The sequence below is a fragment of the Mobula birostris genome, chromosome 18, assembly GCF_030028105.1.
Source record: "Mobula birostris isolate sMobBir1 chromosome 18, sMobBir1.hap1, whole genome shotgun sequence".
NCBI lineage: Eukaryota > Metazoa > Chordata > Chondrichthyes > Myliobatiformes > Myliobatidae > Mobula > Mobula birostris.
In genome coordinates this window covers 15236352-15260434 of record NC_092387.1, presented here as the reverse complement: position 1 = coordinate 15260434, position 24083 = coordinate 15236352, and the positions used below count along the sequence as shown (strand labels likewise).

General features: G+C 43.6%; 1 protein-coding gene across 1 annotated transcript; it reads left to right on the top strand.

The window, feature by feature from the left end:
• Positions 1 to 3009: 3009 nt before the first annotated feature.
• LOC140211796 (hydroxylysine kinase-like) lies at positions 3010 to 13948 on the top strand. Its single transcript, XM_072281943.1, has 5 exons — positions 3010 to 3130; positions 6071 to 6407; positions 6588 to 6727; positions 9620 to 9800; positions 10594 to 13948. The coding sequence occupies exons 2-5, from the start codon at positions 6071 to 6073 to the stop codon at positions 11064 to 11066; spliced, it is 1131 nt and encodes a 376-aa protein (XP_072138044.1). The 5' UTR covers positions 3010 to 3130; the 3' UTR covers positions 11067 to 13948.
• Positions 13949 to 24083: the final 10135 nt, after the last annotated feature.

Below are 24083 nucleotides of genomic sequence, written 5' to 3'. Positions count from 1 at the left end.
GAGTTCATGCAATTATGTAATGCATGCAGCGTAGATTCTGGTTCTTTGTACTCACAAAAGCCAAATCCTTACAACTTTCCTGAAGCTCCTTCAACTCTTTTCCAGTTTAAAACCAAGCTACATTTTGCAACTAACAGCCTGAGTAACATCACAGATATGTTGCCTATGAACACTGTTGTCGTTGGACCACTGCATTTGACACTTCCATGCTTCTTCTGAGCAGCATGGTCCTTCCTTGGTCGAATATGCTTTCCAGCAACACAGGGATTGGCACCATTGCCTGTTTGTCCTCTGTTGGGCAATGGCTCATGGTGTTTGGCAAGGAGACATTTATTGGCATCATCCAATATATTTCTTAATTTGCTTCGATTTGGCTTCATTGCAAGGGATGTGGCAAGGGTGGACAGGTTTCTAATCAAGTTGACATTGTCTCAGCCACTCACATTGCCACAATGCTGGTCAATAATAGAGTGAGAGGTTGTTGTTATCACACCACTCAGCTAGATTTTCAATTTCCCTCCAAAGTGCTGCTTCATCACCACCTTCAATATAGCCCACAACAGTGGTGTCATCAGCAAACTTGCATATGGCATTGGGGCTGTTCTTAGTCACACAGTGTAAAGCAAGCAGAGCAGGAACCTAAGCACACGGCCTTGTGGTGCACCTGTGCCGATGGAGATTGTGGAGGAAATGTTATTGCCTATCCAAACCGACCGGGATTTGCAAGTAAGGAAGTCAAGGATAGAATTGCACAAGGAAGTTTCAAGGCCAAAGTCTTGGAACTTATTGATTAGTTTCAAGGGGATGATGGTATTGAATGCATCTGCTGTGAACCTGTTGATTCAGTAGTCAAACTGGAGTGGATCTAAGTCGCTTCTCAGGCAATAGTTAATGTATTTCATCACCAACTTCTCAAAACTCTTCATCCCTGTGGATGTAAGTTCTACTGGCTGATAGTTGTTGAGACAGGTCACCACGCTTTTGGGCACCTTGTATTTGAGGCCGGCCTGAAGCAGGGTACCGCACTGTCAAAGTGAGAGTTTAAAGATATCAGTGAACATAGTAACCAGTTGATCAGCACGTGTCTTTAGTACTTGGCTGGGTACCCCATCAGGGCTGATACTTTCCATAGGTTCACCTTCCTGAAGGCTGCTCACAGAGACCGAAATAATCAGATCACTGGGGGACGTGAGAGTTCGTGATGGTTTCTCCATGTTTTGATGGTCAAAGCAAGTACAGATGGCATTGAGTTAATCTGGAAGCAAAGACCTGTTGTCACCTATGTCACTCGATAAGAGGTGATGGTATTTGAGTCCTACCACAATTGTCGAGCATCCCTCATTGATTCAAGTTTTGCCCGTGCGATGGATTTCTGAGATCACACTTGGACCACTTTGTAACATTCTTGGTCACCAGACTTGAATGTCTCTGATCTGGCTCTCAGCAGATTTCGGATCTCATGGCTCATCCAGGGCTTCTGATTGGGGAACACACCGAATAATTTTGTGGGAACACACTTGTCTTCAGCTGTTTCAATAAAGACCGAGACCACCATCGTGTACTCAGTCAGATCCTTGATGAATCTTTGAACAGGGCCCAGTCCACTCATTTGAAGCAATCAGGGTGGTGCTAAGGTGGTGCTAGCTGGTGCTATAGCCCCAGCAGAAATTACAATAGCACCACTGTAGCACCAGCAAGAAAAAATCTCTGGCGCCACCTCTGGAATCAATCCCGTAGCCGCTCCCCTGCCTCCTGCGACCACTTCTTTGTTGTCTTAATCCTCCACGGTGATTAAATCCTTAGGCCTAAATGGGAAATTTTCAATTTATGATGCTGTTGTTGTCTATATATAGTAGGTGTATAATGCTGTATACTGTGATATTGTTGAGATGCATTCTCTAATGAGTTGGAATTTGTAGCTAACTTGGAAGGAATGTTTGAACAGTCACGTGTGTGTATACTCGCGCACACAGTCCCTGGGCAGTATATGGGCACAGCCTGTGCCACCATGCCCAGGAATTTCTGAGGCCGACACCGGGAACTGTCCGGCCTCCACGGCGCGGAGGTCCAAGGCTCAGGTCCCGGTGGTGGTGGCCTCGTAGGGGTCTTGGGTTGGACCCCTCGTGCTAATGCTACATCTGCCCACAGAGAGTAACATGAAGAGTCCTGCTGGCTCGGATTAACAATGTTAGGGAACCGGGGCCATCTGATATTAAAGTGGCTCCGTGAATAAACCATAAACTGATGAGACTGAACAACATGGAATTAATGGAAAGCTACTTTCACAACAAGCCACATGAAAGTGAATTCATCCAGCGAATGTGGGTCTCTGACAACAACACAGACCATGCTCCACATTCACGGGGAAAAAATTGTGTGTGTGTGTGTGTGTGTGTGTGTGTGTGTGTGTGTGTGTGTGTGGTATTGAAACCAATGCTGACATTAAAACGCAGGTCACTAGAGGCAGAGTGGATATTCCCCATGGTTACCAGTTATCAGGGTTTGGAATGTTGCCCACTAAATAAGTGCATTGACTTAATAAAGCTGAAATACCACTGACATCTCTCCCTGGGGTGTGGTTATACAACTTGTAAAAGACACTATCATTTACCATTCTGCTCACCTTATTTCTATGCATTATTTCCCCACCCACTTGCAGAAGACGATACCTCATGGGGCAAAAGAAGGTGCTGGAGTAACTTGGGTGACTTGGTTGGTGGTATCTGACTGGATATGGCAGTCTCTGTCAACCCGAGAGTTCGTAACTGTTGAGTTTGCAAGCTCCAGCAAAACAAAATCCACAATTCCACCACGTTTGGTTTGCTTTAGCAACCACTGGGTTCCTTGGGATTAGACAGCTCCAGGCTGCTCTGGGATCCATTGGAAGGAAAGACTGTGAACTCATTGTTCAAAAAAACTTTAAATTAGTTACAATAGCTGTTTAATGATTAAACTAGCCTTGCCTTCAGTTTTGCTATTTTGGGCTGAGGTCTACCTCGAGGTCGGATGTTCAACGGGAGCAGAGCCAAGGGGTGGCGGGATCGGGGACTGGCGACTGGCGAGCTCAGGTTCAGCGGAGAGAGAGAGCGGGCAGAAAAGCGGCTGAGAACAAGCATCGACCGAACTAAAGGTACCATTTACTTTTGTCAAGGAGAAGATTAAGGGGCTAAACTTCAATTATTACAATCAAGTTTCCAAAGGGGGGGGAGAGCGTGAGAATGGTTAAATTGTTGGATTAGAACTCCAACTCGGATTTGTGACTGTGAATTTAAATGCAGTCAATCAAATACACAGAAATTGAAAATAAAACTCCCCTGTGCATGCATGAGTTACACCTACTGAATATTAAGCGCTCCCTTTTTAGAGCATAAAACATTACTGTATAGTGCAAGTCCTTCAGCCTACGATGTTGTGCTGAGATTTTAATCTACTTCGAGATCAATGTAATCCTTCTCTCCCACATAGCCATCCATTTTTCTTTCATCCATGTGCCCAAGTCTCTTAGATGTCCCCAAAGTATCTGCCTGTACCATCACCGCCCCAGCAACGTGTTTCATACACTTAGCCTTTCTCTGTGTTTTAAAAAAAACAGCTCTGATATCCCCCCTTCATACTTTCACCTGATCGCCTTAAACTTGTGAGCTCCTGTATTAGCCACTGTTGCCCTGGAAAGAGGCACTGGCTGTCCAATCTACCATGTTACCTCTCGTCCTGTTTCACTTCAAAGAGTAAAGCCCAAGCTCACCCCAGATCCCCAATCTATGCAACATCCTGGTTAATCTCCTCTGCACCTTCTAAATCTTCTACATCCTTCTGAGAATAAGGTGACCAGACCCAACACAACACTTCAAGTGTAGTCTGCCCAGTGTTTTATAAAGCTACAACATTACCTCACAGTTCGTGAACTCAATCCCCAGAGTAATGAAGGCCAACACATCATATGCCTTCATAAACTCCCTTTAATTTTGCACAGTAACTTTGAGGCATCTATGGACATCAACCCCAAATCCCTCTACTGTATTCCTCCACACTGCTAAGAATCCCACATTCAGCCTGCATTCTATCTTCAAATTTGACCTTCCAAAGTGTATCACTTCACACTCTTCTGGGTTGAACTGCATCTGCCAATTCTCAGCCCAGCTCTGCATCCTGTCATTATCCTACAGGAACATTTACACAATCCACCACACCAACCTTCGTGTCATCTGCAAACTTACTAACCCACCCTTGCAATTCCTCACCCAAGTCATGAATAAAAATCACGAAGAGCAGGGGTCCCAGAAGCTATCCCTGCAGAACACCACTAGTCACCAACCTCCCGGCAGAATATGCTCCATCTACTGCCAGTCCCTGCCTTCTATGGACAAGCCAATTGTGAATCCATGCAACCAAGTTTCCCTGGGTCCCATGCCTCTTGACTTCCTGAATGAGCCTACTAACTTGCTAAACTCTGTACTTACCACTCTACCTCCATCAATTTGTTTGTTAGTTTCTCATAGGACCCCGATGATGGCCCCGCTATTGTTGGCAGAATTTCAGATGGTGAAGAGCTGTATAGAAGGGAGATAGATCAGTTGGTTGAGTGGTGTCCCTGCAACAGCCTTGCACAAAATGTCAGTAAGGCCAAGGACTTAATTGTGAACTTCAGGAAGGGAAAATCAAGGAAACACACCCCTCAAGGCCATGCTGACTATTGCTAATCAGAATATGCTTCTCCAGACACCTGTAAATCTGGCCTCTAAGAATCTTCACCAATAATTTGCTCACTAAGAATTATCCCTATTACCTTTCTTAAACAAAGGAATAACATTTTCTCTCCTCCAATCTTCAGCTATTGTTCCTATTGCCAGTGAGCACACAAAGTTCATTGCTAAAGGCACAGTCATCTCTTTCTTTCCTTGCTTCCTGTAGCAATCTGTTGTACAAGGTGTTCAAGAACTGAATGGCTGAAGGGAAGCAGCTTTTCTTCATCCTCGTGATATGGGACTTCAGGCTTCGGTACATTCTCCCTGATGGCAGCTGAAAGAATCTTGCGAGAGAATTTAGCCTTTGGTTAAATACTCCCTGCATAAACTCAAACATGATCAGAAACACAAGTCCAGGATTTTATCCAAAAGAATTCCTCTTCTATTGATTCTTTTTTTTAATAGCTACCGACTCAGTAGCCACTTTATTGGATACATCCTGTACCTAACGAAGTGGCCACTGAGTGTATGTTTGTGGTCTTCTGCTGCTGTAGCCTCTCCACTTCAAGGTTTGATGTGTTCTGCATTCATTGACGCTCTTCTGCACATGTCTGTTGTAATTCCTGGTTATCTGAGCGATGGAGGCTTTCCTGTCAGCTTAAACCAGTCTGTCTATTCACTGACTGCTCTCAGTAACAAGACATTTTCGCTCTCAGAGTTGCCAGTCGCTGGATGTTTGTTTGTTTGTTTTACACTATTCTCTGTCAACTCTAGAAAGAAATCCCAGGAGCTTAACAGTTTCTAAGATACTCAGGTCACCCTGTCTGGCACCAGCAATCATTCCATGGTCAAAGTCACTTAAATCAAATTTCTTCCCCAATTGGGATGTTTTGTCTGAACAACGATTAAAGCTCTTAACTATGTCTGCATGCTTTTATGCATTAAGTTGTGGCATATGGTTTGCTGATTTAACAAGAATTAATTTGAATTAACAAGTGGATGTACACATGTACCTAATAAAGTGGCCTCTTAGTGTATGTATTATGCTTTGGGGATAAGGACGTGAACAATAATAATACTTCAAGACAGGTTTGCTTGCTTTTAATACTGATCTGACATTTGCTGTTCTTTCCCTCTGTAATTAATACTGACTTGTACCCATAAATTACATCCAGTGTAGGTGGGAAGTTGGGAACTAGAGCACGTCAATGGGTGTGAAAGAAAATGTCTCAGAAGGACAATGAGATTGATGGGCTTGTTCAGTGAGCAAGAATAGACTCAATGGACTGAATGGTCTCTGTTATGTTGTAAGGAAATATGATACAAATATATAGAAGATCAAGAACGTTGCAGTTGTTGGAATTCATTATTTTCCTGTCTTTCAGATGTCCAACTCAGAGAAAGTCATTCTAGTCAAGCCCTCACTGAGCGAGTTCCAGGTGGCGGAGCTGGTAGGACAGTTGTATGGTCTGAAAGTCTCAGAGGTCCAACCAATGCCCAGCTACGGTGACCAGAACTTTCACATTCAGGTAGCTGAGACCCAAGCAAGCGGGGATCACAGAAGGAGCTATGTCCTCAAAGTCCTGAACGCCACCGACAGCCAGGATGTAGATTTGGTGGAAGTACAAACACGAGTCATGATGTTCTTGAAGCAGAAAGGTTTTCCTGCCCCCACACCCATCCCAACCACTGATGGCAGGATTATGTCGCTGGAGACGATTAGTGGGTATCAGATATTCATCCTTGTACATTGAGTCTGTTGATTCATCATTCATCCCTTTTTAAAGATTAAAATTTGCCTTGTTTATCTAATTGTCCATGTTTTCGTAATTCACTGAAACTCATTGGAAACAAAGGTTTGTCAGACTAATCTAACCAAAAACCATGCTCCACATTTTGCAGATTCTGGTCAAGAATATAAGACCCATATGGTCCGCTTGCTGACCTATTTACCGGGAATTCCGCTGCAGCAGATCCCTGCAGACCCACCGATCTTGTACAAGGTTGGGCAAACTCTCGCTCAGATTAATAAGGTTCTCAAAGTAAGTCCATGTATTCTGTGTCCAGACATCTAAGTAAGCTGTGTTTTGCCTTTAATACCAGTGCAGGTACAATCAAAGCACCATCCTGTGGTAACAAATCAGATTTACTTTAAATCTCCAGTTTGAAACAATTACATTTTAAAGCAATTTGTTGAAATGTCATCTATATTACTGGAGGGAGGAGAAGATGGCGGTGTGACGCAGTGCGCGTGGCTGTTCCGAATGAATATCGATTATGTGTAACTAGGGGCCGTGCACAATCCAGATTTGATGGAGACAGCCGTGAGAAGCGCAGAGGAATATCTGGAGTATCTTCTGAAATGACTGCTTCGCTGCTGCTGCTACTGTGCAATCGAGAATCTCTGGAGACAAAGGCCCCAAATCCTTGGCTTTGCTTATCGCCTGTTGCTGGGGCCGGGGTCGAAGTGCTCGGCAGAGATGGTGCTCAGTGCTCGGTGTCGAAGAGGTGGGTCAAAGGCTCGGAGTTTTTGGACGGACTCGGAGTCGGAATATGGTTGGATGCTTCCCGGATGCTGCATCGGCAAGTTGGCGGTGCTGGAGGTTTACCGTCTGCGTGAGATGATGGGACTTTCGAGAGACTTTGAGACTTTTACTGTGTCATGGTCTGTTCTTATCAAATTACGGTATTGATTTGCACTGTTGTAATTATATGTTATAATTATGTGGGTTTCGTTAGTTTTTAAGTCAGTTTGTCATGTGTTTTTGTGATATCATTCTGGAAAAACATTTTATCATTTCTTAATGCATGCATTACTAAATGACAATAAAAGGGGACTGCGCGTCCTCATAATCATAATCATATTATTTTGTGTTATTGGGCATCACAGACATGATGCCAAATATTAAGCAGCAAAATGAAATTGTAGAAATACTCAGCAGGTCAGGCAGCATGTGCGGAGAGAGAAACAAAGTTATTGGTTTATATTTGTCATTTATCAAGATACAGTGAAAAGCTTTTGTTTGGTGTGTCATCCAGCCAGGTCAGTACACTGAGGTATAAAAAGAAAGCAGAATGTAAAATATAGCGTTTCAGTCTCAGGAAGTACAGCACAGGTAGACAAATAAAGTACTAGGGCCACAGCAAGGTAGACTGAGAGATCAATCCTTACTGAGTTAAAGGTTTGTTCAAGAGACTGAGAGTGGCTGAGAAACTGTCCTTGAGTCTGGTGGGACGTGCTTTCCAGATTTTATATCTTCTGACCAATAGCAGAGAGGAGAAGAAAGAATGTCTGGGCTGGGAAGACCCTGCTCTTTGGTTTGAGTAAGCTCAGTCTTCTCTCCCTGGAGTGAAGGAGGATGTGAGGTGGCTTGATCGAGGTGTACAAGATGATAGATCGAGTGGACAGGCTGAGACTTTCTGCAGGGTGGAAATGGCTAATGTGAAGGGGCATCAATTTAAGGTAATTGGGGGGAAACGTGGTGGGGGGGTGATGTCAGATGTACATTTTTTTAACAGAGAGTGGTAGGTGAATCAAACTCTGTACTGGAGGTGATGGTTGAGGGAGACACATTAGGACAGTTAAGAAACCCTGAAATTAATAGGCACATGGATGAAAATAGCGGGATATGTAGGAGCGAAGGGTTAGATTCATCCTGGTAGGTTAAAAGGTCAGAACAACATCATGGACTGAAGGATTAGATTAGATTAGATTAGGCAGTTGTCTTTTATTGTCATTTAGTAATGCATGCATTAAGAAATGATACAACATTCCTCCAGTGCGCTGTCACAAAACACAGGACAGACTAAGACTGAAAAACTGACAAAAACTACATAATTATAACATATAGTTACAACAGTGCAACAATACCATAACATGATGAAGAACGGGCCATGGCGCAGCAAAAAAGTTCAAAGTCTCTCGAAAGTCCCACATCTCATGCAGACGGGAGAAGGAAGAAGACTCTCCCTGCCATGCCCGACCACAGTCCGACTCTGAGTCGTCCGAAAACTTCGAATTCCGATCAGCCCTCCGACACCGAGTACCGAGCACCATCTCTACTGAACGCTTCGACCCCAGCCTCGGTAGCCAGCAGCAGGTAAAGCCGGAGATTTTGGGGCCTTCCCTCCGGAGATTCTCTATCGCACAGTAACAACGGCAGCAAAACCAGGCATTTCAGAATTTATCTAGATGTTCCTCTGTGCTTCTCACGTCTGTCTCCATTAAATCAGAATTGTCCACGGCCCCTACTTAACAGATACAATATCATTTCACCGGAGAGCTGCGCGCGCTGCGTTGTGTTGCCATCTTCTCCTCCCGCCTCTTCTGTCCTGTCCTGCAGTGGTGGATGTTTTATTTCCCGAGGCAGTGGGAAAAGTAGCCAGAGAAAAAAGGGGAAAGCTGCTTTATATTTTCATAAGAGCTGCAATGACTCCGAGCAAATCACCATTTTGTCAAATGATCGGAACTTTTAGTGTTTTTGGTATTTCAATTCTTTTTCTTTTTCTTTGAAAAAAAGGTAGAAAATGTCAAATTAATCCCAATCCGCATTTGAAATCCACCAGATACATTTTATAGTCCACTATAAAATTCCTAAATGAGTGACTCTAGAGAACACAGCTACCTTTGGGAGAGAGGACTAGCCAACAGAAGATGAAGCTGGGACAGTGGTTTTGAGCTTCCAGCTGTGCAGGATGAGTTAACCTCACAGTTATGGTTGCTTGAAGGGCAAGTTTATTTATAGTTCATTTTGACTAATGTGCGTGATCTGTCTCCCACAACTATAATGAATACTGTCAGTTCTCCACTCTGGGCTGTTGGTGCTAAATTTGTGCAGAAAAGCAGAATTTTGTGGTAATTATCTTGAAGTTACCTTTAAACAAAGTTAATGTGCTGGAGGTGGGTGACTGTAATGCACTTAACTAATTATTAGGAATTCCAGCATCCCAAACGGAAGAATCTACAGAGAGATTCCTTCGACTGGAAACTTACAAACATTCACCAGCTGAACAAGTACCTATACACACTGAAGGACAGTGAGCGCAAAGTTGTGGAGCAAATTATTCAGCAAATTCTAGAGAAGGTGCTTCCAAATATCAAGAACTTTAATGAAAGTAAGTGCCTCTCTGTCGGTCATGAGGTTTGCAGGGTGAGACTTCAGATAATTTGAGCAGTTGTGAAAATGAGTGGTTTCAATGTGCCAGGCACACCTCCTTCACCTTCTGACCACTGTGAACAATGGAATGAAATAGGTGCCTAAACATCCATCCGATGTAACCCATCCAGAGTCACAGACTGATGTGGTGAGTCTGTGTGATTCATTGCCACAGGCAGCTGTGGAAGCCAATTCATTGGATAACTTTAATTAAGGACATCAAGATTGCAGGGAGAAGGCAGGAGAATGGGATTGAGAGGGAAAATAAATCAGCCATGATGGAATAACAGTAGACTCGATGGGCTAAATGTTCTAATTCTGATCCTTTGTCTTATGATCTTATGGTCTTGTATAGCAGGGAAGCAAATCCCCCAGCCCAACTCATCCATGCCAGGAAAATGCCATCTAACCTGGAACCATTTGCACATGTTTTGCCCCTATCCCTCTGAACTGTTCCTATCTATGTATCTGTTCAAATGTCAGTGATATAGAACAGAACTGGAGCTCAGAACTGAGCATCCCAGAACCACTGTGGAGCAGAGATGTACACCAGTAGATTCAGTAACCTCATGGCCTGATAAATCCCTCATGCTCAGTCTAAAAGATAAGCGCGATGACTATGACTGTGCACAATTCTCCAAGTGCAGCCTCACAAATGTGTGCACTGCATTCATAAAGTCCCTCACGCTCAGGAGTGTATGTTGCCTTTAGTGACGGATGATACAATTGTACAACTTTTGTGTCTCGAGCAGGCATCAATCATGGAGACTTCAGTCACACCAACGTTCTCGTGCAGCCTTGTCATTCATCAGCTGATCACTCCAACCCAGGTCACCTGCAACAGGAGTTGGACATCTCTGGCATTCTTGACTTTGGTAACATGAATTGTAGTTACTGTGTGTGTGACCTGGCCATATGTATAATGTACATGATGCTGGACAACAACGATCCCATGCATGTGGGGGGCCACATTCTCGCGGGCTTTGAAAGTGAGATATCTTTATCTCCCCAGGAGAGGGATGCCTTGTATTTGCTGGTTCTTGGCAGGTTTGCTCAGTCGCTGGTTATAGGGAGATACATGGTCCAGTTTTACCCAGACAATGAGGAATATATTTTGACCACATCAAGAACTGGTTGGATGCTTTTGCATCAACTCTGGGAACTGGGTGAAGAAGCAGTGCAGAAAGTTTGGTTTGAGACAGCTGATTCCTACCTCAGTCCATGACCTCCCCAGTGGTTCTGAGGTGACCCAGGCACAAACTTCTCATAAAATATCCACGCATTTAAGGGAGAAATCACTAAATCGCAATCATTAAACACATTCACCACCTGAATCATCCATTAATAATGTTTAAATACATCATTAAACCAATATGCTCGCTTCTCTCATGCTTTACTAACTGCTCCTAAACTCACAGCCCACATGTGAACCTCACTACAGTCACCAAGCGCAGTAACTACCTTGCCCAGACATGAAATGGTGTATCAACCCAGTGAGGCATGAGACAGTTAATAGTCTCACTATCCTCAGTCCAGTTGTCCTGGAGATAGTGTAGAGAAGCTCATGGGTTAATATTCAAGCCACATGCCATTGCTGATGATGGTATAGATGATGTTTTGGTGTGGGTTTGCGTATGTTAAAATTCCACACTGCACACTAATTTCTTGTAGTCTAGGGCCGAGTTACATCCTCTGTCAGTAGCTGAATTGTCATCCGAGGATCTGGTGTGAAATGCTCACTGTCAGCACAGGGTGCTCAATCTGTGCCATATGTCGGGGAGAATCAGCTCCTTGATAGTCTATTTCCCCTCAGTTTTTCCTTCTTCAGGTAATTTCAGATTTCGTTCATCTCCTGCTTCCGCTCCACCTGGCACCTCTTGTGACTCAGCAGCCCTTGCCAATCTCTTCCACTAAGCTCCATCCCCATTTCCTCAGTCACCTCTGTCCCCTTCCATCCAGCCCACTTGGAAAATTCAAACTTCATCTGAACTTTTCCCGGAATCAACGTGAAATGTTAACTTGTTTTACATCTCCACTGTGGTATCTCCAACTTTGTAAAAAAAAATATTTTTCTTTCTGTAGCGTTCAATTATAGCAATATAATGATGAGATGATTGTGGATGTGGCACTGGTCTGGATATGGTAAGAGTGCAGATATAACACTGGGGCAGATAATATGAGGATTTGGTGGATATGGTGATGGGGCAGATTGAGCATATCTACTGTCTCGTGATGTGGTGGAATGGCAGTGGGGTGGACACGTGCGATTATGGACAGAGAGTGCTATGGCACCCCTGCTGGCATCACAGAAAACCCTGAATCTTAAATCTACTAAAACCTGAGTTGTGTATACATTTTATGCTGTAATATCTGTACACATGACAATTAATACATTTGATCAACAATATTCAGTTATTCGACATCATCTTTTCTTTCATTTGAGATTACTACATGGTAGCTGCTGCAAGGAAGAATTCCAAGAAAATGCTAATTATTCAAAGTTGCCCTAACGTGCCCACGTTCTATCAGAAGAGGCACCAAAATGGAGTGATTGTATTACTAGAGAAAGATTATAATGGAGGCAAAATGAGAAGGGCAGCAAAATGAGAAAGGGAAGAATTTGTGGGGATATGCGGAACAATGGAGGGTGTGTGTTGGGTGAATTGCTGTTCCATAGAGCTGGTGGAGACATGCTGGTCTGAATGCCCTGTTCTCGTGCAGTAACCACTCTGATTCTGTACTCAAAGAGGAGATGACAATCGGAGAATCTACTCTCTTCACAATCAGATCTTTCAAACCATTGGATGTAGTTTATCAAATCACTAGAACCGATAGAATTTAAATTAGATTAGATTATGAGGACACTCAGTCCTCGTTTATTGTCATTTAGAAACACATGCATTAAAAAATGATACAATGTTCCTCCAGAATGATATCACAAGAAAACACAGGACAAACCAAGACTAAAACTGACAAAACCACATAATTATAAATATAGTTACAACAGTGCAAAGCAATACTGTAATTTGATAAAGAGCAGACCATGGGCATGGTAAAAAGAAGTCTCAAAGTCCCGATAGACTCATCATCTCACGCAGGCGGCAGAAGGGAGGAACTCTCCCTGCCATGAACCTCCAAGCGCCGCCAACTCGCCGATGCAGCACCATTGGAAGCACCCGACCGCAGCAGACTCTGAGTCTGTCCGAAAACGTCGAGCCTCCGACCAGTCCCTCTGACACAGCCTCTCCGAGCACCATCCTCTGCCGAGAGCTTCGACCCTGCCCCGGCCGTTGACCAACAAGCAAAGCCGAGGACTCGGGGCCTTCTGCTCCGGAGATTCTGGACCACACAGTAGCAGCAGCAGCGAAGCAGGAATTTCAGAGGTTTCACCAGATGTTCCTCCATGCTCTCACGTCCGTCTCCATCAAATCAGGATTGTGCATGGCACCCTACTTGACAAATAACAGACATCACCACCGGAGAGGCTGCTGCGAGCTGCGTTGCGCTGCCATCTTCCCTTCTTTAAATCCGATTTTCCAAACAATGAGACATTATGTTTTTAACACTCAACATGGTGTATCATTTTAATTCAGATTTTTTTAAAGATTTGCACCTTAATATTTCAATGAATCAAGCTTCAAGGGAGAATCTAAGACCAGAGGACACAGCCTTAGAATAGAGGGGCATCCTTTTAGAAATGAGATGTGGAGGAATTTCTTTAACCAGAGAGTTGTGAACTAGATGGTCCACTGTCTCCTGAGGGTTCTTTACCTTGAGCTCCCTAATCAGATCTAGGTGATTACATAATGCCCAATCCAGAATTACCATTCCGTTAGAGGACTTAACCCCAAGCTGCTCTAAAAGCCATCTCATAGGCATTCTCTTGGGTTCCAGCACCAACTGGATTTTCCCAATCTACCTGTATATTGAAATACCTCATGATTATTGTCATGTTGCTCTTTTAAACGTCTTTTCTATCTCCCATTGTGATTTATAGCCCACGTCCTGACCACTGTTCGGAAGCCTGGATATAACTCTCATTAATGTCTTTTCACCCTTTGCAGTTTCTTAACTCCACCTACAAGGATTCTACAGCTTCCAATCCTATGTCACCTCTTTCTAAGGACTTGATTTAATTTTTTAATCAACAGAATCAACCCACCCCTTTGCCAACACGTCTGCCCTTTCGATACAATGTGCATCCTTGGATGTTAAGCTCCGAACTATGATCTTCTTTCAGCTCTGACTCAGTGATGCTCACAACATCGTACCTGCCAATCTCTGACTGCACAACAAGATCATCTACCTTATTCCATATACTGTGTGTATTCAATATAACACCTTTAGTCGATTAGGTTGTAAATTAATTTTAAGTGCTTTAGAAGTTGTTGAGAAAAGCCACTTCCAGAACTGTTCCAATATAGAACAAGACCAAAACATATGTGTCAGTGTAGCTATCCCAGTTTTACATCTATCACAATGACTATCAACATTAGGAAAGATTTTAGAAAGTCTCTCCTTTGTCAAATGATAACGATGTACAATTTTAAATTGAATCAGTGAATGGCTAGCACAAATTGAAGAAGAGTTAACCAACTTCAATATCCACATCCAATCCTCCGTCATAAAAGTCAAATTAAGTTCCTTTTCCCAATCCTGTTTAATTTTAAATAAAGGATGCTTATCCCATTGTAATAATAAATTATAAATTCTTCCAATAGAACCCTTAATCAAAGGATTCGTACTCATAATAGTATCTAAAATTAATTTACAACCTAATAAATTAACTGTGCTTTTTGGAATAGTTCCTCAAAATATTCATGGTATTTCTGTGTCTGACCAACATGTTATTGCATTTGTTACATTGATAGCTAGGAGGGCCATTTTGTTGAAGTTTAAGGATACATCAGCTCCCACTTTGTCACAATGGTTCTTTCAAGTGATGCTATGTCTTAGTTTGGAGAAAATTAGAAGTCGAACCTTTGAACCTTTATTTGATTTTGAGAAAAGATGGGGCTCATTTGCTCTTTATTATCATTTGAGTTAATTGATATAATTTTTCCACGACCTAATTGTAAATTTTTTTAGTATATTTTCTTTTCTTGCTGGCGGTTTGATGCTTATTTTTAGAAGCTTTTTGTATGACGCATGGCTCCGGGGTTGTACAACTAATGGGTTCTTTTTTTTTCTCACTTTTCTGCTCAGTGAGTTTTTTCTTGTTATCACAAAATTTTGTTTTCAATCTTTAAGATGATGGGTTTTTTTTGAGGCATTGTAAGTGTTGTTACTTCGATGTACTCATGTTATTTTTCCTATATATACAATAAAAAGATTTGAAAAGAATAACACCTTCAGTCCTGTATTCATCACCCTTTTTGATGTTGGCTCCCTGTTACACTTTAACTCTTCCCATTGACTGCAATTTTTCCCTATCATCTGTCTGTCCTTCCTCTCAATCTCACTGCATCTGCCTATACATCAACTGCTCCATTCTCAGCCCTATCATTCCAGCTTCATCCCCCTAGCAAATTAGTTTAAAATGCCCCAACAGCTCCCGCAAACTGGCCCTCCGGTTCAGGTGTAACCCATGCTCTTTGTAGAGGTCATACCTTCCCCAGAAGAGATCGCAATGATCCAGAAATCCGAAACTCTGTCCCCTGTATCAATTCCTCAGCCACACATTCATCTGACAAATTATCCTATTCTTATCTTCACTGGCAAGTGGCACAGGCAGCAATCCATAGATTACTACATGTTATGTCCTGCTGTTCAGCTGTCTACCTAACTCCCCTATATTCTCTCCTCAGGTCCTCCTACCCATGTCATTAGCACCAATATGTACCATATTTCCAGCTGTTCGTCCTCCCATTTTAGAATGCCATGGACCCGATCCAAGACATTCCTGACCCTGGCACCCGGGAGGCAACATACCATCTAGGTTTCTCTTTCATGTCCACAGAATCTGCTTTCCGCTCATCTAACTATGGGATTCCCTAACACTACTGCCTTCCTCTTCTCCCCACTTCCCTTCTGAGCCACAGATCCAGACCCAATGCCAGAGACCTGCTTCCTATGGCTTCCCCCGGTAGGTCACCTCCTGAACAGTACCCAAAGCGGTATACTTATTATTGATGGGAATTGCCGCAGGGGTACTCTGCACTGGCTGCCTATTCCCTTTCCCTGTCCTGACTGTAACCTAGGTATTGCCTCCTGCAACTTAGTGCTAACTACGTCCCTGTAGCTCCTATCTTTCACCTCCTCATTTTCCTGTTCAAAGTTATCCAGCTGCAACTCCAGTTCCTTAACACAGTCTCTAAGGAGCTGCATTTGGTGCACGTCATGTAGATGTAGTTATCAGGGGTCTCCCAGAGTTCCCACACAAAGAACAGACTACTATCTCTAAACCCATTCTCAGCACACTAGCTATGTATTAACAGAAAAAAAAAACTCACAAGAAACTTACTTACTTAGAACTTCTGCCTGTGCTTGCCCAAGCTGTTGAGCCAAAGCCTGACCACTCTAACACTGGCCCACTCCAACAATGGCCACTCCCTTCTTTTTATTTGCCGCATGCTTATTGAAGCCCACAGAAAAGAGCTGAAGGCATTAGAGTGCTTCATACCAGAACTCTGCAATCTCCTACTATTTCAGTGATATTCTTTAGCTTTTCTTCTCAAGGTGGATGATTGGACATTTAGACTGGATTGTCATTCATTCACAGTCAGTCCTTGTTCCTTTGAACACCTCTATGTCATCGTGATATTTAGGAACCATACCGTCTGTGCCTTCATCCCAGTCATTTCAATAAATGATAAATCGAGGACCCAGCAGCCATCCCTGTGGCTCACCGCCTGCCGCATCTTGCCCACCAAACAGGGACCTATTCATGCCTCCTGTTCACCAGTTGCAGAGGGGTACCTCCCACAGCACCAACTCTCACTTCCCACAAGAACGTTTCAGTGCAGCAACTTACCCATTCACAGTGGGCTTCCTTTTCACCAACTGTTTAAGGTGTTCAGCCAAGATCAATACGAAGGACCCATTTCGGGAAGCACTCTGGGCATGAACGTAATTTCATGAAGATGGCAAATCCTCCCAGTACATTTTCATCCGAATTACCTCTGCCCAAACCCTACCTCTCATCTACGCACCGTCAGTTTAATCCACCAACCCATTCATCTTTGGAATGTGTGAGGAAACGGACGTGGTCACTGGAGGAACGTGCAAACTGTGTGCCGAAGGTTGGGATAGAACCCTTGATCCTGGAGCTGTGCTGAGCCACTGCACTGTTTTTGTTCATGAGACTGAACTGTTGGCAGTGGCCCAGTGGTGGTGGTAACATCTGTAGCCAGTGTTCCTGGGTAAGGGGCTTGCCACTGCTGTGGAAGTCACATTGGTCCCTATGGGATCTTACTGTGTGTAAATTCACTGTCAAATGTTTTTACACGAGAGTGACTACTGTGGAAAAGTTGGGGGGGGTGGTTGGGATGTGCTGACCTTCGGAAAATATATAAATAAAAGTTCCTTGTCACCCAGTTCCCCAGTTCCCTTTACAGACCATCTCCTCAGCTCTGTCTCAGCCTGTCTAATCCTTGCCCAACATTTCAGGCCAATACCCTGATGAAGCAAGAAGCCCTATGTCTGTCCTCACCGAGTACTTTAGGAAGAGTACCTTTTACTTAAAGGCAGCAGGGCTGGTGCGAGCCCCACTTCATTAGCAGCTGACTGGTGGTGAGGGGAAATCCCGTGAGTAAGGTCAGTGTTACATCCCCTTGATATTACTCAATGGTGACCTCTGAGGAGGGTAAACTTAGGGAGCAAACAAAACACAAGAGCTGCCCATTTATTGGTTAGCCTCTTTCACTTCCTCCAGCCTCTAGAAGTTATATCTTAATATCCAGGCAGAGACCCTATGGATCCAAGGGAACAACTTGAAGCCTCGTCGACTGCTGAGCACAACCCAGTTGGCCAGCTGAAGCCTGCGGAACACAAGGAGAAGTCTGCAGCCATGCCAGATCTCTTCACTTGCTGGAACAACTGCCAAAGGGAATGGGGGGCCATGCCCTGCAATGGGCTGTGATGGAGGAATAAATGGGAACCATTAAAGTGTCTGCCATGCTGCCCTGGCAGCTGAGATGGGGAGTAGAGGAGCTGCTCTCCAACCTCCCTGTGGGCCTTCTACTGAGATGGGAGCAAAGTCAGCCTAAATGAAATGTGGTGGGCACTTCGGGGTCAGCGGGCAGTGCCAGCTGTCGGAGGTTTCTACAGGCAGAGCCCAGCCAAGGTCGACATGCCTCACTGGAGAGTGGGCCTGTGCCAGGGGTTACAGTGGGAGTGGTGTGATCTGGCTTACACCAGCTCATCCAGTCCCAAGAGAGCAACCAGGAAGAGTGATGGTATAGGGTCCCAGGATGGGACATCCTGAGATGTGGATGCTTGGAGTGGAGGCAGCAGCACCTCCATCAGTGCCCAAAACTGCTGGATAGTGGACATTCAAGATGAGCAAACAATAGACCAGCTATGACAAGTCACATTGCCTTCTCCTGCTCCAAGCACTATCAAACACTGACACCTTTCGGTCCAGCTCGTTCATATTGCTGCAGCATTCTCCATGAATTATGATCAATCTGTCAGAATAATCTAGGAGCATCCCAACCAGAGCTGTATGATATCTCAGTATTATAATTCTGTCATGTAAGCTCAATCCTATTCCTTTGCTAACTATGCTCTTGATACATCTCTGCATGCAAACCCCTAGGTCCCTTTGTTCTGCATGCTCATAAGGACGGCACCATTGTCTGTCACTATCCCCACTACCACATTTTAACACACAAGTATCTGTATTAAACTCCATCTGCCACTGTTGGCCACTCTGTCAGCTTACCTGTGTCCTATTGCAATCAACTATCATCATCCTCAAAGACTGCCGCATCTCCAAGTTTGGCATCATTGACAAATATTGAGGTTTTATCGTGTATTCCAGGTCCAAGTTATTTAATTGTCCTAACAATGAGCTTTGTGGAAATTCAGCACATTTCTCCATTCACTGCAACTGGCAGTTTTCGGTTTTCCAGCGAGTTTTCTTTTTTATTTAAACTAACACCGACTCTCCTGTTCCTTGAATCCTAGGGGGACCAATATCCTGGCGGGGAGATTTGCGAGGGCTACTGAGGTGACTTTAAATTAGAATGGTTGGGGGGTGGGAATCAAATTAAAGAGACTAGGAGAGAGGAGGTTAGTTCACAACAGGGGGATGGGAACAAGTGCAGAGAGACAGAGGGGTGTAAAATGAGGGTAGGAGCAAAAAGTAGTAAGGTGAAAAGTAAAAGTGGCAGGCCGGCAAATCCAGGGCAAAAATCAAAAAGGGCCAAGAGTGTTGTAAAAGCAAGCCTGAAGGATTTGTGTGTCAATGCAAGGAGCATTCGTAACAAGGTGGATGAATTAAAAGTGCAGATTGTTATTAATGAATATGATATAGTTGGGATCACAGAGACATGGCTCCAGGGTGACCAAGGATGGGAGCTCAACATTCAGGGATATTCAATATTCAGGAGGGATAGACATGAATGAAAAGGAGGTGGGGTAGCATTGCTGGTTAGAGAGGAGATTAATGCAATAGAAAGGAAGGACATTAGCCGGGAGGATGTGGAATCGATATGGGTAGAGCTGCATAACACTAAGGGGCAGAAAACGCTGGTGGGAGTTGTGTACAGGCCACCTAACAGTAGTAGTGAGGTTGGGGATGGCATTAAACAGGAAATTAGAAATGCGTGCAATAAAGGAACAGCAGTTATAATGGGTGACTTCAATCTACATACAGATTGGGTGAACCAAATTGGTAAGGGTGCTGAGGAAGAGGCTTTCTTGGAAAGTATGCGGGATGGTTTTTTGAACCAACATGTCGAGGAACCAACTAGAGAGCAGGCCATTCTAGACTGGGTATTGAGCAATGAGGAAGGGTTAATTAGCAATCCTGTCGTGAGAGGCCCCTTGGGTAAGAGTGACCATAATATGGTGGAATTCTTCACTAAGATGGAGAGTGACATAGTTAATTCAGAAACAAAGGTTCTGAACTTAAAGAAGGGTAACTTTGAAGGTATGAGATGTGAATTAGCTAAGATAGACTGGCAAATGATACTTAAACAGTTGACGGTGGATATGCAATGGCAAGCATTTAAAGATCGCATGGATGAACTACAACAATTGTTCATCCCAGTTTGGCAAAAAGAATAAATCAGGGAAGGTAGTGCACCCATGGCTGACAAGGGAAATTAGGGATAGTATCAATTCCAAAGAAGAAACATACAAATTAGCCAGAAAAAGCAGCTCGCCTGAGGAGTGGGAGAAATTCAGAGTCCAGCAGAGGAGGACAAAGGGCTTAATTAGGGAAGGGAAAAAAGATTATGAGAGACAACTGGCAGGGAACATAAAAACTGACTGTAAAAGCTTCTATAGATATGTGAAAAGAAAAAGATTGGTTAAGACAAATGTAGGTCCCCTACAGACAGAAACAGGTGAATTGATTATGGGGAACAAGGACATGGCAGACCAATTGAATAACTACTTTGGTTCTACCTTCACTAAGGAGGACATAAAAAATCTTCCGGAAATAGTAGGGGACAGAGGGTCTAGTGAGATGGAGGAACTGAGGGAAATACATGTTAGTAGGAAAGTGGTGTTAGGTAAATTAAAGGGATTAAAGGCAGATAAATCCCCAGGGCCAGATGGTCTGCATCCCAGAGTGCTTAAGGAAGTAGCCCAAGAAATAGTGGATGCATTAGTGATAATTTTTCAAAACTCTTTAGATTCTGGACTAGTTCCTGGATTGGAGGGTGGCTAATGTAACCTCGCTTTTTAAAAAAGGAGGGAGAGAAACCGGGGAATTATAGACCAGTTAGTCTAATATCGGTGGTGGGGAAAATGCTAGAGTCAGTTATCAAAGATGTGATAACAGCACATTTGGAAAGCGGTGAAATCATCGGACAAAGTCAGCATGGATTTGTGAAAGGAAAATCATGTCTGACGAATCTCACAGAATTTTTTGAGGATGTAACTAGTAGAGTGGATAGGGGAGAACCAGTGGATGTGGTATATTTGGATTTTCAAAAGGCTTTTGACAAGGTCCCACACAGGAGATTAGTGTGCAAACTTAAAGCACACGGTATTGGGGGTAAGGTATTGTTGTGGATAGAGAATTGGTTGGCAGATGGGAAGCAAAATGTGGAAATAAATGGAACCTTTTCAGAATGGCAGGCAGTGACTAGTGGGGTACCGCAAGGCTCAGTGCTGGGACCTAAGTTGTTTACAATATATATTAATGACTTAGATGAGGGAATTAAATGCAGCATCTCCAAGTTTGTGGATGAGACGAAGCTGGGCGGCAGTGTTAGCTGTGAGGAGGATGCAGGGTGACTTGGATAGGTTAGGTGAGTGGGCAAATTCATGGCAGATGCAATTTAATGTGGATAAATGTGAGGTTATCCACTTTGGTGGCAAAAACAGGAAAACAGTTTATTATCTGAATGGTGGCCGATTAGGAAAAGGGGAGGTGCAACGAGACCTGGGTGTCATTATACACCAGTCATTGAAAGTGGGCATCCAGGTACAGCAGGCGGTGAAAAAGGTGAATGGTATGCTGGCATTCATAGCAAGAGGATTCAAGTACAGGAGCAGGGAGGTACTACTGCAGTTGTACAAGGCCTTGGTGAGACCACACCTGGAGTACTGTGCGCAGTTTTGGTCCCCTAATCTGAGGAAAGACATTCTTGTCATAGAGGGAGTACAAAGAAGGTTCACCAAATTGATTCCTGGGATGGCAGGACTTTCATATGATGAAAGACTGGATCAACTACGCTTATACTTGTTGGAATTTAGAAGATTGAGGGGGGATCTTATTGAAACGTAAAAAATCCTAAAGGGATTGGACAGGCTAGATGCAGGAAGATTGTTCCCGATGTTGGGGAAGTCCAGAACGAAGGGTCACAGTTTAAGGATAAAGGGGAAGCCTTTTAGGACCGAGATGAGGAAAAACTTCTTCACACAGAGAGCGGTGAATCTGTGGAATTCTCTGCCACAGGAAACAGTTGAGGCCAGTTCATTGGCTATATTTAAGAGGGAGTTAGATATGGCCCTTGTGGCTAAAGAGATCAGGGGGTATGGAGGGAAGGCTGGACAGGGTTCTGAGTTGGATGATCAGCCATGGTCATACTGAATGGCGGTGCAGGCTCAAAGGGCCGAATGGCCTACTCCTGCATCTATTTTTTATGTTTCTATGTTCCATCAGCCTGCTTTGTTAACCAACAATTTATGTGCAACTCTTCAAATACTTTGTTAAAATCTGTGTGTACAATATCCACCACATTGTCTTCATTAACTCACTGTCACCCCTTAAAAATTCATTTAAGTTGGTTAAACGTAATTTGTTTCTTACAAATTTGAGCTAGCTGTCCTTGATTAACTCAAACCTCTCCAAGTGCCAGATGTGTCACTACAACCTTACTCGACACTCATCTTAACTTACCAGGCTGCAGTCACATAATGTTCTTCCAACTTGTCCGGAACAGGAGTGTCACATTTGCCATTTCCCAACACCGACTTTCCCCTGTATCTAGGAAAGTCATTCTGTTGTACCTAGGATAGTGGAGAACGTTCCACTATCTCCACTCTGAATTCCCTTGGCAACCTATGATACAAGTTGCCCAAGGCAGGTGACTTATCCACTTTAAGCACATTAACTTTCCCTGCATCTTCCCATTAACCCCATAAACTTCCACCTCTTAACACCCATTACTCTAGTAGCCCTACTCTGTCACTCTAAACAAGAGCAGCTGGATGAGTGCTTGAATTGCCAAGGTATAGTAAGTTAAGTAGCTGGAGAGATTACGGAGGCATTAACAATGATCTTTCAAGAATCGAAAGATTCTGGCATTATACCGGATGACTGGAAAATTGCAAATGTTACTCCGCTATTTAAGAAGGGTGGGAAGCAGCAGAAAGGAAATTATAGACCTGTTAACTTGACATCACTGGTTGGGAAGTTGTTGGAATCCATTGTTAGGGATGAGATTATGGAGTACCTAGAGGCACATGACAAGATAGGCCAAAGCCAGCATGGTTTCCTGAAGGAAAATCCTGCCTGACACTCTTGTTAATTTTGGATAATAATAATAATAACAATAATAAAAAGATTTGAAAAGAAAGAAAGGAAAATCCTGCCTGACTAATCTACTCCAATTTTTTAAGGAAATTACAAGCAGGGTAGACAAAGGAGATATGGTGTACTTGGATTTTCAGAAGGCCTTTGACAAGGTGCTGCTCATGAGGCTGCTCAGCAAGATAAGATCCCATGGAATTACAAGGGAGTTACTAACATGGGTGGAGTATTGGCTGATTCGCAGAAAACAGAGTGGGAATAAAGGGATCCTATTCTGGCTGGCTGCCAGTCACCAGTGGAGTTCCACAGGGGTTGGTGTTGGGACTGCTGCTTTTTACGATGTATGTTAATGATTTGGACTATGGGATTAACGGTTTTGTGGCTAAATTTGCCGATGAGACAGATAGGTGGAGGAGCAGGTAGTGTTGAGGAAACAGACAGCCTGCAGAGAGACTTAGATAGTTTAGGGGAATGGGCAAAGAAGTGGCAACTGAAATACAATGTTGGAAAGTATACAGTCATGCACTTTGGTGGAAGAAATAAATGGGCAGACTATTAATTAGATGGGGAGAGAAATCAAATTGCAGAGAAGCAAAGGGACTTGGGAGTCCTTGTGCAAGATACTGTAAAGACTAACCTCCAGGTTGAGTTGGTGGTGAAGAAGGCAAATACAATGTTGGCATTCATTTCTAGAGTATAGAATATAAGAGCAGGGATGTGGTGTTGAGGCTCTATAAGGCACTGGTGAGACCACACTTATTGTGTGCAGTTTTGGGCTCCTTATTTTAGAAAGGATATACTGACATTGGAGAGGGTTCACAGAAGATTCACGAGAATGATTCCAGGAATGAAAGGGTTACCATATGAGGAATGCCTGGCAGCTCTTGGGCTGTATTCCCTGGAGTTCAGGAGAATGAAGGGAGATTCTCATAGAAACATTCCAAATGTTAAAAGGCCTAAACAGATTAGATATGGTAAAGTTATTTCCCATGGTAGGAGAGTCCAGGACAAGAGGGCATGACTTCAGAATTGAAGGACAGCCATTTTGAACAGAGATGCGGAGAAATTACTGAAGTCAGAGGGTGGTAA

What these genes read in the sequence shown, in the direction of transcription:
- LOC140211796 (XM_072281943.1), top strand. Translation starts at nt 6,071, where the DNA reads ATGTCCAACTCAGAGAAAGTCATTCTAGTCAAGCCCTCACTGAGCGAG. An exon ending in AGATTAATAAGGTTCTCAAA is followed by an intron (nt 6,728 to 9,619) that starts GTAAGTCCATGT and finishes ACTAATTATTAG; the next exon opens with GAATTCCAGCATCCCAAACG. An exon ending in TATCAAGAACTTTAATGAAA is followed by an intron (nt 9,801 to 10,593) that starts GTAAGTGCCTCT and finishes TGTCTCGAGCAG; the next exon opens with GCATCAATCATGGAGACTTC.